Genomic DNA, 17063 nt, shown 5'->3' on the forward strand with positions numbered 1-17063 from the left:
AAATTTAATAAAAGACATCAATGATAGAATACACGTTGAGAAAGAAAAAAACAAATCATGCCTAGTTTCATCTATATTATAATACCCGTATACGTCTGTCTGTCTGTCACGCAAAATGGTAGCTTAGCTGCGCAGGTAGCGAGACGCACGCAATGCGGTATAAAAAAGACGGTCAAACCCGTGGATTTTTCCACGGGCTAACGACTAGTCTTAAATATTCTGTTAGAGTTAATTCTTACAAGAAAACAAGTATTTTTCTAGCTAGGTGTAGGTAACTAGGTAGCAAGATCGTTGTCAAAACATTTCTATCTATTCTATAGTTTAGTTGACACCTTTAATCATCTTGGAATTTAATGTGTTAATTTCGCATCAGCTGAAACCAATAACTGTGCCGTAAACAAAATATTTTTCATATATTCCGACGGTGGGAGATGTAAATATGGTTAAATATGTTCTCGAGCAGGCGATAAAGTATGGTTCTAATACTCTTTATGCATCCAACCAAGTATAGTTGCATTCTGATGCTCCCATAATGTATAAAAAATTATTTCTGCATTTGCATACCGACTTCTTCTTTTTGTTTGCCTTTAGATTCTGATAATAGCAGTGTCTTAATTAAAGTAAATTTGAGGCTTTTCAGATGCAAGCATAAAAATTCTTTGGCACTCACGTTTGTTCAAAAATTGCATGATTGTCAGTAGTAAACTATCTTCGATACAGCATGTATTTCACGTGTGTAACAGCTGCCCTTTCTAGTTTGCATGTCGGATTTGGTTTGTTGGAAGAAGTTTGTATTAAACAGTATTTTAACAGCAATTAACAATTAACCAATTGCTTAGAATATCTCTAGTTCTATGTGGAAACCAGGTCAAATCATACAAGACCAACAGGAAAATGTTGAAGAGATGAGAAAGATGTAATTTACGTAATTTAATCTAAAAAGTTGTACTTAGGTGCGGTATAAACAGCAACAGAAAAAAAAGTATTAACTACAGTTAGGAGAATTTTAAAATGAAATTGTTGTTATTATTTGCGCTTTTCGCCTGCGCCCAAATGGAGTTTATTTACATCAAGAGATTGCCCACTGGAGATCTGTTGCGCAATGTTGACCGTGCAAAATGTAGAGGGTTTAATGGTAGTCCACTTCCTGGAAATATGTGTCAATGCCCTCTTTTGGCAACGTTTTACAATTTATCAAGTTGGAATAACGGAAAGGAACTTTGTCATGAAGGATTGGGAAATTCTGGTGAATATGCATTTAGTTAAAGAAATTTTTTAGTGTAAATTTGATAGCCAAAGTTATACAACTTTAGAAAGTGTTGGACTTCAAATGCCTTTGTTTGCTCAACTTTTTTTTATAAAGAAACAAAAATATCCCTGGGAACTAGGCTGCTAGTATCTGTTAAAAATTGACTACACTACAATATTAATAATCCGTGACCTAAAAGGTACATTCAATTTTCATTTTAAAATAAAAACAAATTTCAATTTTTTTATCGATTTTTCTTTTTTAATTCAATACAAAAAGAAAATCTCAACTCAATTTTCGTTTTTCGTTTTCAAATCAAAAAACAAAAAAGAAACTTCATATTTTGGCAAAAAAGTACGCTCTCCTTCGCAGACGTTTTTCTTCCCACAAACCCAAGGATTACTTTGGGTCATTTGGTGCTAATAATCCCAAAATGTAATATCAATTTTTAAATTTCTGATTTTTGAGAGAATTTTAAGTTTAAAATTAAATCAAATTTCGTTTAAATTAAAAATTGAATTTAATTTCAATTTTTGATTCTTTATTTGAATCAAAAATTGAAATTCAAGTTCAATTGTTAATTGTGATTTAAATAGAAATTTGAAAATCAAAAGTAAATTTTTGATCGTTGAGTTAAATTAGAAATTGAAAATCAACTTCGATTTTTAAATTAAATTAAAAAAGGAAATTCGATTTTATTTTTTTTCTGAAGAATAATCACTTTTTTATTATAATTAGCGGACAAGGATTTACGCAAATAATGATACGTCTACTTACAATGAAGAAGGGTCCTTACACCTAGCTTAAACTGTGGGCCAGGTTTTAAACTTTTTCCGAGAAGGCTGGTGTGAGAAAATCTTCGAACATTTCAAAAATTTCGGAATCAAGCTACAGATTTATATGTCATCGATTTGGAATTAGGAAGATTTCTAAAACAATCTTATGAAACTATATTGCGCTTGAAACGTCGCATTGCTTAGGTTGGATCGAAACGAAAAGGCAAATTTAGTGCATTGATTACTTAGTCGATGTTTTGATAATATGTTTAAAAGAGAATCTTACAGCAGATTCCCGCTCAGTGAACAGAAAGGTTCCGTATAGAGAACTTAAAGCGTCACAGGATTTCTCGCAATGGATACATAACACAAATTTTGTTACGAACAATTTATATTTAGGTATCAGTGCGTCTTCTCTGGTGGTTCTGGGGTGCAGCTTTTGCTAAAGCTTGTCCAACTCTATTATGGCTAGCACGTATATTGTCTCTATTAGCAATATGCCTGGTCATCATTTTCCTCTCATACGTTGGACCAACCGTAAATAAATAAATTTGGTCAATGTCAGTGTATTAAAATAGTGAATAACAAAGTTCATTTATAGAGACGCTGTTTTATTCAAATTATTATATATAACTGAAGTAAATGTAATAATGTCTTATACATACTTCTGGAACTGTCGTTGCTACAATGTGTTCTAAATGGGCTTGTGAAACTCTTGGCGGCAATCCATTTTCTTTTTATTGACTTCACGGAATAACCTCTTTCTCCTGGAGAGATATTGTTTATCTCTTCATAAGTTTTCTTTTCAGGAAAAAAAAGAATTAAAAATTTTATTCATGTCTGTTTCTGTGATAAGACAAACAACATTTAACTGAATCCTACGAATGCTATACAACACTTGACACTTCACGTCAATTGATCTGATAGGCCAGAATTATCACATGACTTGTCACATGATTTGTTAGTCTTTTAGGCATTTATGAGTTAAAAAATTTCAATTTTCTATTTAAACCAAAATTGTCAATTGAACTTGAATTTCAATTTTTGATTCAAATCAAAAATCAAAAATTGAAATTAAATTTAATTTTTAATTTAAACGAAATTTGATTTAATTTTAAATTTAAAATTCTCTTAAAAATCAGAAATTTAGATATTGATATTACATTTTGGGATTATTAGCACCAAATGACCCAAAGTAATCCTTGGGTTTGTTGGAAGAAAAGCGTCTGCGAAGGAGAGCGTACTTTTTTGCCAAAATATGAAGTTTCTTTTTTGTTTTTTGATTTGAAAACGAAAAACGAAAATTGAGTTGAGATTTTCTTTTTGTATTGAATTAAAAAAGAAAAATTGATAAAAAAATTGAAATTTGTTTTTATTTTAAAATGAAAATTGAATGTCCCTTTTAGGTCACAGATTATTAATACTACATTCATACAATATTAACTCAAAAATCAAAAAACACAAATTTAATTTCATTTTTAATTTCTATTTAAACCAAAATTAATAATTGAACTTGAATTTCAATTTTTGATTCAAATCAAAAATCAAAAATTGAACTTGAAATTCCATTTTTGATGTAAACGAAATTTGATTTAATCTTCAAATTTAAAATCAAAATTAAAAATCAAAAATTTGGAAAAAGATATTACATTTTGAGATTTTTAGCACCAAATGATCCAAAGTAAGCCTTGGGATTGTAGAGAAAAAACGTCTTTCATTGGAAAACAAAGTATAAAATTTTCAAAAAAAATGCCATTCGGAAAGCGTGTATTTTTTGTAAAAAATGTGTATTTAAAACAATTCTTTTGAATAACAACTTTTTGGTTTATATTTCTATCTTTTCGTATTTTCTTTCTTGCAACTGAACTTAAAATGATGTATGTGTTAACAATAAAGTAGCGTACTTGAAGTTTTGTTACAACAATACGATATAGCTAAACATCTTGATTTAACTCTTGTCTTATGTACATAAGCATTTACAGTTAAAAATAACATGTTCACAATAAAAGACCATATCTATATAAACCTAAGGCAATTTTGAACCTCTACGGTATAATTTACACCATAAAAAAAATCTGCGCCAATAATGCTGGCTGAAAATGTAATGATATCTGTTAAAGGGATTACGGAACGGGCAATCGGATTTGGGATGTACACAAAAATCGTTTATGAGCACTGAGGGCAAGAAGAGCATCTTAAATCATTTTAAATATCATTTCGGACATTCAAGTAACTGAAGAATGCCAGAAACATTTCCAATACATATTTGGTACATATAATTAATGTGATATAAACATTGACCCTACAGTTAACCAATCTGACAAAAAGATTTCTCAAATTTTGCATAGACGCGTAAAAAAATAGCATAAAAAGTTGTTGTTTAGAATGCGAGAGGATAGTAAGTATATATACATGTCGGGGAACTTTCTTGAATCGTTTATTAGCCTTCTTTATTCTTGTTTCAGGGTGTTATCTTTCCACAGAATCATCCCACAACCACATTCAATTTCTGCAAAATAAGACAACAGTTGAAACGTTACGAAACACACCGGATTGTACCAACTTTGCTTACGTCATCTCACGTATTGAAAAATGGGGATTGAGAGGGTTTGTGAGGGTGGCTAATGGTGAAAATTACGTTGAAGCATTGAGGCTTACTAGTCTTGGTGCTAATAAAATACGATTGTTGGTGAGTATTTGTTAATAATATGTCACCTGACCCCCCTTTTTTCTCTCTAGTGCCGTATGGTCTGTTTTTAAAAAAATACTAATACTGACATTGCAGGTGTCGTTTTAAAATTTCTGATAAGGAGACATGTACACGTTAGGAAAGAAAGTGAATTCTAATACAGGATTATAAGCCATGTTATAAAAAATAATTACTTAAATTATTTTTATGTTGTAGGGGAGAAACTAATAAACCAAAAAAAATGTGTATCATGAAACAACTATTTCACTTCAACTCATGACACTTCTATCTATATAACTCTCCATCATAGATGTTTTTCTCCATCCTTGTTATCGTTTTACAAAAAATCATTTTATTAGTTCATAGGTGATGGAATTCCAAAGGAATTGGAAGGAGCGTTGTTGAGGATAACATTCACAATCTGTGGTCAAACCAAATGTATTCTGCTGAAGGTACAAGGAGAGCAAAAATGTAAGTAAAAAACAAACAAGCAAAGGAATGAAGTTTAACTGCAAAAGTATCACTAACAAAGTTAAAAGGGGTTTTAAAGTATTAAAGATCTTTAGAAGGATGTTGCCATCAGAGTCATAGCTACCAATTGCAAGTTAGCCTCACATTCAGCCTCACATTCGCAGAGACTAGGAATGTAGGACTGGGTGTTTTTGTTGCGCAGCTGCCATTGACTAAGATAAAGCAAGTCATTTTTCTCATTCCTTTATGTTAGAAATAACAGAATAAAAATAAATGATTCCTGTTGATATACATTATCATTTCGAAAGAAAGACAAAAATGTAGAAAAAAATAAATTTCAAAAGCATTCTATGGTACCAGATTGTTCCAAATGTTCGATATAATCGAACGTTTGAAATAATCTAGTACCAAACTCTATTTTTTCCTTGAACAGAAAGAAAAAATAAAATAACAAGAGAGCCCCCTCCTCAATATTTTGCAGAAAAATGTTTTTTCAGATCTGGTATCTGACTGTAAACTCTTTCGTTTGTGCACGACTGGTTTTGAACTACAATGCGAAGACTTTAATTCAATAAAAACATTCGATTTTTTTCTGCGTGATTGTTTTAAAAAATGTAACATATTTTTCCTTTTTTTCGAAAATCGCGTAATTACTGTGGTGGCTTCACATGGCCATCCTAAGGCATTTAGAGAGCTCCCAAATGAAAAATTTTTTAGGGATTTTAGCCTCTCTCCCCCTATATTAAAAGATTCTCGTTGCGATCCCTGTAAATTAAATTTTTGATTAATTATAGGTCAATATTCGTCATTACAGGCATTATGGTTTGTGAAAATCATACCATCTATAAGAAAATCTAAACTCAAATGTGAGGCCTGGTTAGTCCTAGAGGATTTTCCTTTGGGAGGTTTTAAAACACATATCTTTGTAATTACTATAGAATTAAGACTACGTTAGAGAAAGTTTATATAGAATATAAAAAGACTTAAAAAATTTAATAACATTGAAAAATAGTTTACAATTAGTTTTAACCTATTAAACAATGTTTAATGGTTTGCTTTTATGACATCTTTCTTTCAATACATTTCGTAGTAATAGTACAATAATTTACTTTTAGGGACTCGAGGTACTTCACTACCAACCTCTACACCAACCTCTAAACAAACTGCATCTGTAACCACGACTACCTTCCCAGATACTACAAGTGTTGAAACAACAGAGTATACAATACATACTGGCAACAACACATCAAGTATTGATACAACGCTATCGATCCCCACAACTTTATCACCAACCTCTACACCAAAGCAAACTGCATCGGTAACCACGACTACCTTCCCAGATACTACAAGTGTTGAAACAACAGAGTATACAATACCAACTGACACCTACACACCAAGTATTGATACAACGCTATTGATTCCCAGAACTCTCCCACCAAAAGAAAAATCAACCGGTAGACCAACTGTGACGAATACAAGAAAACCATCTCCAACAACAAAAAGTACCGCGGTATATGAATATTTTGGCTAATTTGTACTGATTTTTTCAGCAGCTGCGCGAAATTTAGTACATAAATTTAACACAAAAACTTATTAGAGTACGTGCAAAAATATGCTACAGTTTATATCACAGAAAAGCTAGCTTTTTATCTCTATTTTTTAAATCAAGAATTTTACGCAAATTAATACGCACGAAATATTGTTTTATCCGCTACGCGAAAATTACTACGAACAAGGTATTCTAAATCAAATGCTCTTACGCTAGCCACTTCTACTTGTATAGTTTTTAGAAGACAATAAAATCACTTCGTTAGTTAGTCCTACCCAGATAGACAGACCCTGTCCATGAAAATATCGGGTGCAACAGACAGTAGCTACAATATTCATCACAAATTCGCCTCAGTTTTAATAAGGTCAAGAATGAGAAAAGGTTGTCTTTTAAAAACTCGAAATATGTTATTGAATATCTCCTCTTCCTACATAACTCTTTTAGATTAACCCGTGTAGTAGATTGGTACATCCGAGATACTGTTCTATTGAAAATCAAATAAACTCATTAATTTTGATGAGTTTAAGTAAACATGTTTGTACCTAAGAAGTATGGTATTTTAAACAAATTTACATGAATATTAATACCTAATTACCTTGATTATCATTCATACCAGCACTTTTTTCCTGGCATCGAACTTATAATTAAGACTATTAAAGATTTTGTCAAGAAGTAAAAAGATTCGTAGATAAATTATGATGCTCTTTCGTATAAAAAACAACTTGTTTAAAATTTTTTTCAACAAATTTCGTAATTTAAATCATATGATTTTTATCAAAAGAATACACCTTTCCCGAATTAGTTTTCTTTGATGTACCGTTGCTATTTCTCAACTTTGTCAAACGAAATAACTGTGATTTTTAAAATGTTCACCTAAAACTGGATAAAATGTGAAATCTTTAGATTCATACAAACAACCTACTAAAACAGTTTTTCTAATTTTGTACTAATTGACCTCTGCTTGAAACAGAAGCTTATTAGTACAAATCAAAAATTAAGAAGACTTTGACTGTAACATTAACACGACCAAAACAGTATTTTCACATGTCGGATTAAATTTTTACACACACCAAATCAATGATGCTGAATATTATCTTGAAGTCAAAACATCAAAATTCTTAAATTTTAAAGAAACATGTAATTCGAGACCCGTGTATTAACACAGCAGATCACCAACACACATTGTTGTGGGAGAAAACTAGAAATCCAAATAGGAAAACTGCTTGCGAAAATTACCAACCTTCATAAACAAAGCTTAAAAGTACTGCGAACAAACTTCGCCTTAATAACCACAAATTGCTGAATTTTTGTTTTTATCCACCAAATCATGCCAGAAGAAAGTTCCTCGGTGTGCAGTCAAACCTGTTTAAAACGGCCAGGGGCCTTAGATCGTCTAAGGAAGGTGGTCTTATAAACAACTTTCGTACGACGGCCAGCCTCTGGCGAGGCCGTCTTACACAGGTTTTTTTGTTTCAGTCTTTCCCACAACTTATGGAATGAAAGAAAGCATTTGAAATTAGGCAAGCGCTCTGAGATCTAAATTACACAAACTGTAATGTAAATCATTTACTGCACATTTGTTTTGCAGTAGAAAAGTCAGGATCGTCTTATAGAGTAGCTAATGGCCATAAAACACATTGAGGGACCTAAACTTGTCGTTTCAGACAGGTCATAGCAGGTTTGATTAAATTTCCTTTCTTTCTAGGCACCACCTGCAAGCGAGAGTTCATCTTCATCAAGCAATACGCTCGTCGTTGTACTTATCAGCGTGTTTTGCTCGATCATAATTATCATACTGCTGCTGATTTTGATAATTAAGTATCGTAAAAGGTATTCATGTTTTCTCAACCTGTGGAATATTGCAAAAAGAGTTGCACATGTCCTCCGTGTAAAAAGAAAGACATTTATAAAAACTAAACTTTTTTCTTAACTTTTTTTTTTAGGAAGAGCGGTGATAAGAGCTACCATGTGAGTTATGTTGTTGTAGATGTTGTTTTATCTTCTTCGTTGTTTGTTGTTATTGCTGTCGTCGTCGTTGGCGTCGTTGTTGTCGTTTTGTTGTTGTCGTTTTGTCGTTTGTCGTTGTTGTTTTTTCGTTGTTGATTTTTCGTTATTTTTTGTCGTTGTTATTTTTTCGTTGTTGTTTTGTCGTTTTGTCGTTGTTGTTTTGTCGTTGTTGTTTTTTCGTTGTTGTTTTGTCGTTGTTGTTTTGTCATTTTTTCGTTGTTGTTTTGTCGTTGTTGTTTTGTCGTTGTCGTTTTGTCGTCGTTGTTGTTGTTGCAGCTGTCGTTGTCGTTGTTGCTGTTGTTGTTGAATTGCTTTTATTTTTGTGATTATTATTGCGGTTTTATTACCGTTAATAATTTTTATTTTCACCTATACTGTTGTTTTAGAATTCTCGCACTGCGTATCCTGTTTCAGATCGATGTAAGTTATGACCACATAAACATGTTTCTAAACATAAATAAATGTAAGAATAGACTACATGATACTATTCTGTTTTAGTTCAAAATCCATTTAGAGTTCCAAACCATGCATATGTACCTCGAGGACCTGAGGTATGTAACGTAACCAGGGGTATGCTTTATTCTTGGTTTTAATCAACCATTCTTACAACGCGCAGTTCTAAAACAAAAATACATTCAAGGAAAACAATAGAAACAGTTTTCTCTCTGAAAGCCTTGTTTCCATTGGGTTGCATTTTACGCTACATAGCGCAAAAAGCTCAGGAGCTTTTTTAAGCACGTCAAAGTGTGCACGCGCTAACAATAAAACGTCAGCTTTTTGCGCTATGGCGGGAAATGTAGTCTAAAGGAAACGAGCCTTTAGCAGCTGGTAAAACAGACATAGTTTGCTATGTAAGTGGTGATGAAATGTATTTTTTTAGGCTTCAGAAAGTTATAGTACTTATATGACACCTGTTGAAAATATGTATGAATACATCGATCCTATTGAATCTTCTGAATATCAGAGTATGGGAACAATACAGCCACCTTCGTATGAAAGTCTGGCAATATCAGAAGGCAGAAAAGATCAGCGACAGAACGCTGAAGAAGAAAAATATATAGAAGCCAACACAAGCAACCCATATCTGTAGAGGAATAATTAGTCGCCTCAAATCTTAAGGAGCACCTTGTTATCATCTTTACTTCAAATCAGAATGTCAAATATATTCACTGGATGTTTTCAGTAAAAGAGGAATAAGAAGCATCTTGATTTCAAAGTCATGTTTTATGGAATCACACATTGTCACATGCTCAAGCAACAATTATTGAAGAAAATCATGTTGACTTTAAGAGCCTGATAATGCATCACTTTGTATGTTGAAGAATCGTCTTTAATATATTTCTCACAAAAGGCGCTCGAATCTGAAAATTCAATAAAGCACTATTTAAAAATCAATAATACGAAGATTCGTTCAACATTTAGTAATTTTCTAAATCTTAAGAATTTTAGTGTGACAAAGTTATAGACGAGGGCCATTTTAGGAAAGAGGGCCGTAAGTAGTTGGACCCTTTATGCTTTCAAAATACGTAATAGGCACCACAAAAAGTCTAAAAACTAATGGCTAAAATGTTATCGTAACATACGTTCCAGCTTTGGAAGTTAAAAATATTCAGGTGAAATTGAAACAAAAAACTTCGCTCTTTCAAGGGGAACATTACTTAAAAGATCAAAAAATTGGGAATTCTGAGGAACTCTTTTTTATAGTAAATATCTATATGAATCTAAGAAAGTAATTCCACATATCGTGCTTTTCAAATATTTCAAACCATATATTTTCAAATCAAACCAACACTCTTCCCTAAAATAAGTAAAAAAAAAAATAATCGTATTATTTCTTTGGCTAGGAAACGTAATGTATATATTTTTAAAAAAAATAAATGGAGTTTGAAGCAAGATAACATTAGAATACAAAGAACATGCTCGCGAGCCCTCCAAACTTCATCTTTACAATCTCTACGATTTTGAACACGAAATACGGTAGTGTAATTCTGCCATTGTGTTGATAAAATGTAATATATAAAATGTAATACATGCATGCGAATCATCCATGTCAATAACCTTACCAACATACGCAGTTACGTCGCTGCAACATATTCATAAATTTCGAGAAGCATATTTTTGGCTTATAAATGGGACATTTGATGATGCTTTAAGTTCGGCAATACGCCATCCTTCACAAGCTGTGTGTTGGAAAAATAAATAAAGCAGCCGGAACAAACACATATGAAAAAACAGCATGTATCTTCATTGTTCCAGTGACAGTTTAAATTTCTGTACAAACTTCGTTAACGACAACCTCGTTCCCAGGGCAATTTTACGCTTTTTTGATATCTGAGACGGCGCGACCGTCCGATATTGTCAGAAAGAGAAAAATGAGCCTAGGGATGAGGTTGGCTTAAGGAAGCAAGCAGAGTTGTTGTACTCTTCTAAAGGGAAGGAAAGTATACTTAACCGAGCTAGCTTCTTCCGTTGTTTTCGCTTACTCGTAAAATCTCATGCGTTTGGATGATGGGCAGTTTCCCCAATAGCACTCTTTCTTGACTTACCTCCATGTAGTTCCATGTTGCAGACACGGTAAAATATTCAGAATGGCATGAAATAATTTGTCTTGTTGCGATAAGAGAGGGGTGGGCGAGTCTTTCTAGTAATGTATAAATTCTAGTTAGGTAATCAATTTAATTAACTGCCGTATAAGAGATCGAAGTAATGCGAACACGAATCTCGCACCATATAAGGTGAAAATAAATGATTCATGACGTAACTTAGTGGAACCTTACCTGTGCAAAGTACATGTAAATGTTAACATGGTTGGTAGGTAGTTTATTTTTAAATTTCTTTGAACAACATATTATGTTTTTATACCTTTGACATGTTCACTAAAAATCTGTTTTTGGAAATACTGTTCAAAATCAGTTTTACTTTTCGACTTCCTGACGACTTTTATCTCCTCTTTTTGCCTTTTCTTCCTGGATCTTGTTTTGGCTATGACATCGACTTTTCACCACTCTTCGTGAACGTACTTACCAACTTTACACTGAAAAATCTTTTTAACATCATCAATAGTATTATATTTGATAAAGGTGTCAGGATTAGCTTTCACGGTTTTATTTAAGGTCTCAAGCATATAGAGTTTTGATGTTTTGTACATAGACAAGATCTTCTGTTGACAAAACTTGCAAGGATGTAATTTGCACGTCTTATTTCTAAGATGCAAGCTTTTAACTCCGATGTTATGCTTTAAGTTTATGGTAGAGGTTTCATAGATACTCGTTTAGTGATCGTTTTTGAAATTGAGCTTTTTTAATGCGTTTGCAATCTTTTTTTTGCCTGACAGTGCCGTTGAAATTATCTTTCCAGGCGTAAAATTTTAAAACTTAAATGTGGGTTTGCGGATCGAATCCTCGTTTGGCCTTTGAACCATTTAAACCATCGGTTTTCTTGGAGGCATACTTTGTGAGTTTGTATTTTATTAAGGTCAGTATATCTGCTCTCCTGTTTTTTCGTTCAAGGACAGATGCTCAAAATCTCTTCTGATACTAATTCCGCGAAGAGTAAACAATTCCTTATATCTTTGAACTTTTTACCGGATGAAGCCCTCCCTTCTCAACATGTTTGAAACCAATTTTTCTAGAAACAGAGCCTGACTGGTGTGCTTTTGACTTTTATTTTTTATTCTGTGTACTCGAGTGCTGCGTTGCTCTCCTTGAGTTCTTTTTTTCATTTTCTAACTTAGATATCTTTTTGTAGAACTGGGTATCACTTCTTCGTTTTCGGTTTTGGGATGATTCCTCTTGTCTCGGAAAACTTATGGCAACGATGAAAAGTGAAGAAACTAAGACGAGCGATGCAATAAAGGGAAAACATACTTTACGATATTATAGTTACTTCATTTCCCTTTAATTTCATTAACGGCTCAGGAACCATAAGACCCTTGGGAAGAGGTTGCATGTGACTGTAGGTGTCGCAGTTGTTTAGAATGTCTCCACAACCGCTTTGTAACGGCCTAAACCCTTTTTTAAGAAAGGGGGTGTTTCGGTATCGTTTTATTGAGGAAAGGGGAAGGAGATTTTATAAAGGGCAAATGCCCTGACAATCAGACTTGGTCCAGTAAATAACAAAATAAAAGCAGTCATTGTTTATACTTTTTAAAAAAATAACTTTTCCATTTTATGAGTTTTTTACTATTTTAATTTATATTTACGTACATTGCTTTCAATATGTTAATTTAATATGTTAAGGAGAAAGGTTTCATGAGATCAAAATAAATATATCTTTATAAAAATTTATACCATAAGTGAAAAAATCCAAATTCCTTTAACCCAGACAGAATGTACAAAAATCCCACTTTTGTTCTAGTAATGGCAATAAAGAATATCAATTCATACCTTTTATAAAACTGAAGTTATTATAAGAATCACTATACCAAAAACTGCTCCGGTTAAATTTTAGTCTGACTTTGACAAGTTTAAATTTTTAGCTCAGAAACCCCATGTATTCACAGAGTTGGTAGTTATTTAGACAAGCCTCTCTAAAAGGGCACATATGTTTTTTAAAAAAAAGATATTTGTTTGATTTGCACAAGTGCTCTAGATAAATACTTTGACCAATTAAATACTCCGGACTCAAGGAAAAATACACCAAAAAGGCTGCATCGTAGCCAGCCTAAATGAAACTGTATTTTAAATTTTAAGAAGTTTCAAAGATATAAATATAATGTATGAAACAAGATACAAATGGGATTATGCATTGTAATATTGGTCATATATTTTTTAGTTCTAACTTAGTGATGACTTATTGTCCCCCACCCCCTAAAATTATTGTGTATTTATTCAAATTGTATATTTACTCGATTGGCCAATATGTAATTACAATATGCATTTTTATATTCTCGAGATATTTTTAACATATTTGGATAATTTTTACATATGTCAGCACTTTTTCTGTACATCAATAACATTATCTGCTTAAAATTCAATTGCGTTAGTTTTAGAACGGATGTTACATCCTGGTTAAAGTTTCTGGTAAACAAATAAGCGTTATCCAATATATTTTTCGCTTTTTACATAATTCGAATGACGAAATACCAAAATCGCGCGAAAAACCTAAAAAAGAAGGCTTTAAAAATACTTCCAGTACGAAACAGGTGTTTGTTAGAAGCAATAAGAAGTCGACGTGGGTTTAATAACCACGCTTTAAGTTGGATCTTTTGAGAAAAACAAAATTATGAGGAAATTGTCGCGATGCTGCAAGATGTTGGAAATCTTTAGAGTGATTAACTTGTAGTGGATGAAAGTGAAAAGTAAAAAATATATTTACCCATTGGGCTTAGAATGGTATTTTTTACCTGCTCTAAACATCAACATTTCGATTATCATTTTCAGCATTGAACGGTATGTGCAATTTTCTATGCGAAATTACGGAAGTAATACAACCTTCCTCAGTCCCCAAGGTTTTTTGCCTTCTTGCAAAAAAAACCATGGAGCAAGGGTGACTGCAACCTCGTTTACAGCCCTGATTGTCTTTTTATATAATATAAGATGCTTTTGCGGAGGTTGAGAAGCGCTGGTCATTCTAAAATTTTAGAAGTACCAAATCCGGAAAGATCTATTCGGTAAAAAACAGTGTCAACTAAAAATTAGAGGGTAACTTTTTCACAAGATTTGGAAATAAATAACCATTTCTTTAACCCTATTTAGAGGGTAACTTTTTCACAAGATTTGGAAATAAATAACCATTTCTTTAACCCTATTTAGAGGGTAACTTTTTCACAAGATTTGGAAATAAATAACCATTTCTTTAACCCTATTTAGAGGGTAACTTTTTCACAAGATTTGGAAATAAATAGCCATTTCTTTAACCCTATTTAGAGGGTAACTTTTTCATAAGATTTGGAAATAAATAGCCATTTCTTTAACCCTATTTAGAGGGTAACTTTTTCACAAGATTTGGAAATAAATAGCCATTTCTTTAACCCTATTTAGAGGGTAACTTTTTCACAAGATTTGGAAATAAATAGCCATTTCTTTAACCCTATTTAGAGGGTAACTTTTTCACAAGATTTGGAAATAAATAGCCATTTCTTTAACCCTATTTAGAGGGTAACTTTTTCACAAGATTTGGAAATAAATAGCCATTTCTTTAACCCTATTTAGAGGGTAACTTTTTCACAAGATTTGGAAATAAATAGCCATTTCTTTAACCCTATTTAGAGGGTAACTTTTTCATAAGATTTGGAAATAAATAACCATTTCTTTAACCCTATTTAGAGGGTAACTTTTTCACAAGATTTGGAAATAAATAGCCATTTCTTTAACACTATTTAGAGGGTAACTTTTTCACAAGATTTGGAAATAAATAACCATTTCTTTAACCCTATTTAGAGGGTAACTTTTTCACAAGATTTGGAAATAAATAGCCATTTCTTTAACCCTATTTAGAGGGTAACTTTTTCACAAGATTTGGAAATAAATAGCCATTTCTTTAACCCTATTTAGAGGCTAACTTTTTCACAAGATTTGGAAATAAATAGCCATTTCTTTAACCCTATTTAGAGGGTAACTTTTTCACAAGATTTGGAAATAAATAGCCATTTCTTTAACCCTATTTAGAGGGTAACTTTTTCATAAGATTTGGAAATAAATAGCCATTTCTTTAACCCTATTTAGAGGGTAACTTTTTCACAAGATTTGGAAATAAATAACCATTTCTTTAACCCTATTTAGAGGGTAACTTTTTCACAAGATTTGGAAATAAATAGCCATTTCTTTAACCCTATTTAGAGGGTAACTTTTTCACAAGATTTGGAAATAAATAGCCATTTCTTTAACCCTATTTAGAGGGTAACTTTTTCACAAGATTTGGAAATAAATAGCCATTTCTTTAACCCTATTTAGAGGGTAACTTTTTCACAAGATTTGGAAATAAATAGCCATTTCTTTAACCCTATTTAGAGGGTAACTTTTTCACAAGATTTGGAAATAAATAACCATTTCTTTAACCCTATTTAGAGGGTAACTTTTTCACAAGATTTGGAAATAAATAGCCATTTCTTTAACCCTATTTAGAGGGTAACTTTTTCACAAGATTTGGAAATAAATAGCCATTTCTTTAACCCTATTTAGAGGGTAACTTTTTCACAAGATTTGGAAATAAATAGCCATTTCTTTAACCCTATTTAGAGGGTAACTTTTTCACAAGATTTGGAAATAAATAGCCATTTCTTTAACCCTATTTAGAGGGTAACTTTTTCACAAGATTTGGAAATAAATAGCCATTTCTTTAACCCTATTTAGTCGCCCTGACGTTGTTTTTTTCAATAATTCCTTCATGCTATGCTGCATGGCTATGATACTTACTGAGTTTCAACATTTATCTTTTAGACACCTGTACGCCAACTTTTTAGGTCCCATATACCTTTCAGAGGCTTTGATATAGGCTTTTACCCGAAACTACCCCCAAAAATCTCTATAAAATCCTTATGATCGCGAAAACATAAAAACCCTTGGTAGGATTATCTTTGAAACTTGAAACTTACAACACAACTTTCAATTAGAATCCTTCTGCAAGTTATGGACACGTGATTGTTCCAATTTCCCCGATTTTGTGGGATTTAACTTGAAAATCGGGAAAAACGGATTTCGGGCAATATATTGCATCTTTTTATGCGAACTATGTAAAAATCAAGCTTTCAATGACGTCACAGAGAATATGCTGACATAAGCAAAAACTTATTGCTGTTGTTTTGTTCCGTTTGTGTCATACTATAAGTGCACCAAGTTTGAGTCCATTTAGACAAGCGTATGAAAGTTTATTAAGGGGGGTGCGGCATATGTTCAAAAAAAACCGGACCAAAAAAGGGTAAAGTTTACCTTGTGCGAAATCGAATTGTTTCTTGGGGGAGGTAAGGTTTAAGATTTAAATGCTTTATAAATATATAATAAATGTTAAAAACGACAATATTATTGAAATTATCATGAAAAACACCTTCACACTTTTAAGTTTTAATACTATGTTATTTTCATTTTTGACATTCCAACCATATTTTAATTTTAAACGATGGAGAGCTATTAGAAGGCTAAAGGCTAAAGGGGCAAAATTTTAGGTTTGTAGGACTGCTTTTAAAAACACTCGACCGATAAAGTGTTCATTCATTTATGAAAAACAAAATAGTGGATAAAGAGAAGGGAACAAAATAGATATTGTAATAATATCATTAAAGAATTGAAAATCAAAGACAGATTCGGATTTAGGGAAATGTTTCGGATGGATGTGGGGGATTTCGATATTTCCTCCTTAATGAAATATCCTATCTGATATCACTGC

At 32.2% G+C, this 17063-nt stretch overlaps 1 protein-coding gene across 1 annotated transcript; it reads left to right on the forward strand.

The window, feature by feature from the left end:
• Positions 1–523: 523 nt before the first annotated feature.
• Positions 524–10665, forward strand: LOC130625912 (uncharacterized). The gene is made up of 9 exons (XM_057441038.1): positions 524–1246; positions 4491–4714; positions 5074–5185; positions 6301–6695; positions 8440–8564; positions 8678–8702; positions 9128–9161; positions 9240–9292; positions 9622–10665. Exons 1-9 carry the CDS (start codon positions 1012–1014, stop codon positions 9829–9831), a joined length of 1413 nt encoding a protein of 470 aa, XP_057297021.1. The 5' UTR covers positions 524–1011; the 3' UTR covers positions 9832–10665.
• The last annotated feature ends 6398 nt before the right edge of the window (positions 10666–17063 follow it).

The sequence above is a fragment of the Hydractinia symbiolongicarpus genome, chromosome 14 (assembly GCF_029227915.1).
Source record: "Hydractinia symbiolongicarpus strain clone_291-10 chromosome 14, HSymV2.1, whole genome shotgun sequence".
Classification (NCBI taxonomy): Eukaryota; Metazoa; Cnidaria; class Hydrozoa; order Anthoathecata; family Hydractiniidae; genus Hydractinia; species Hydractinia symbiolongicarpus.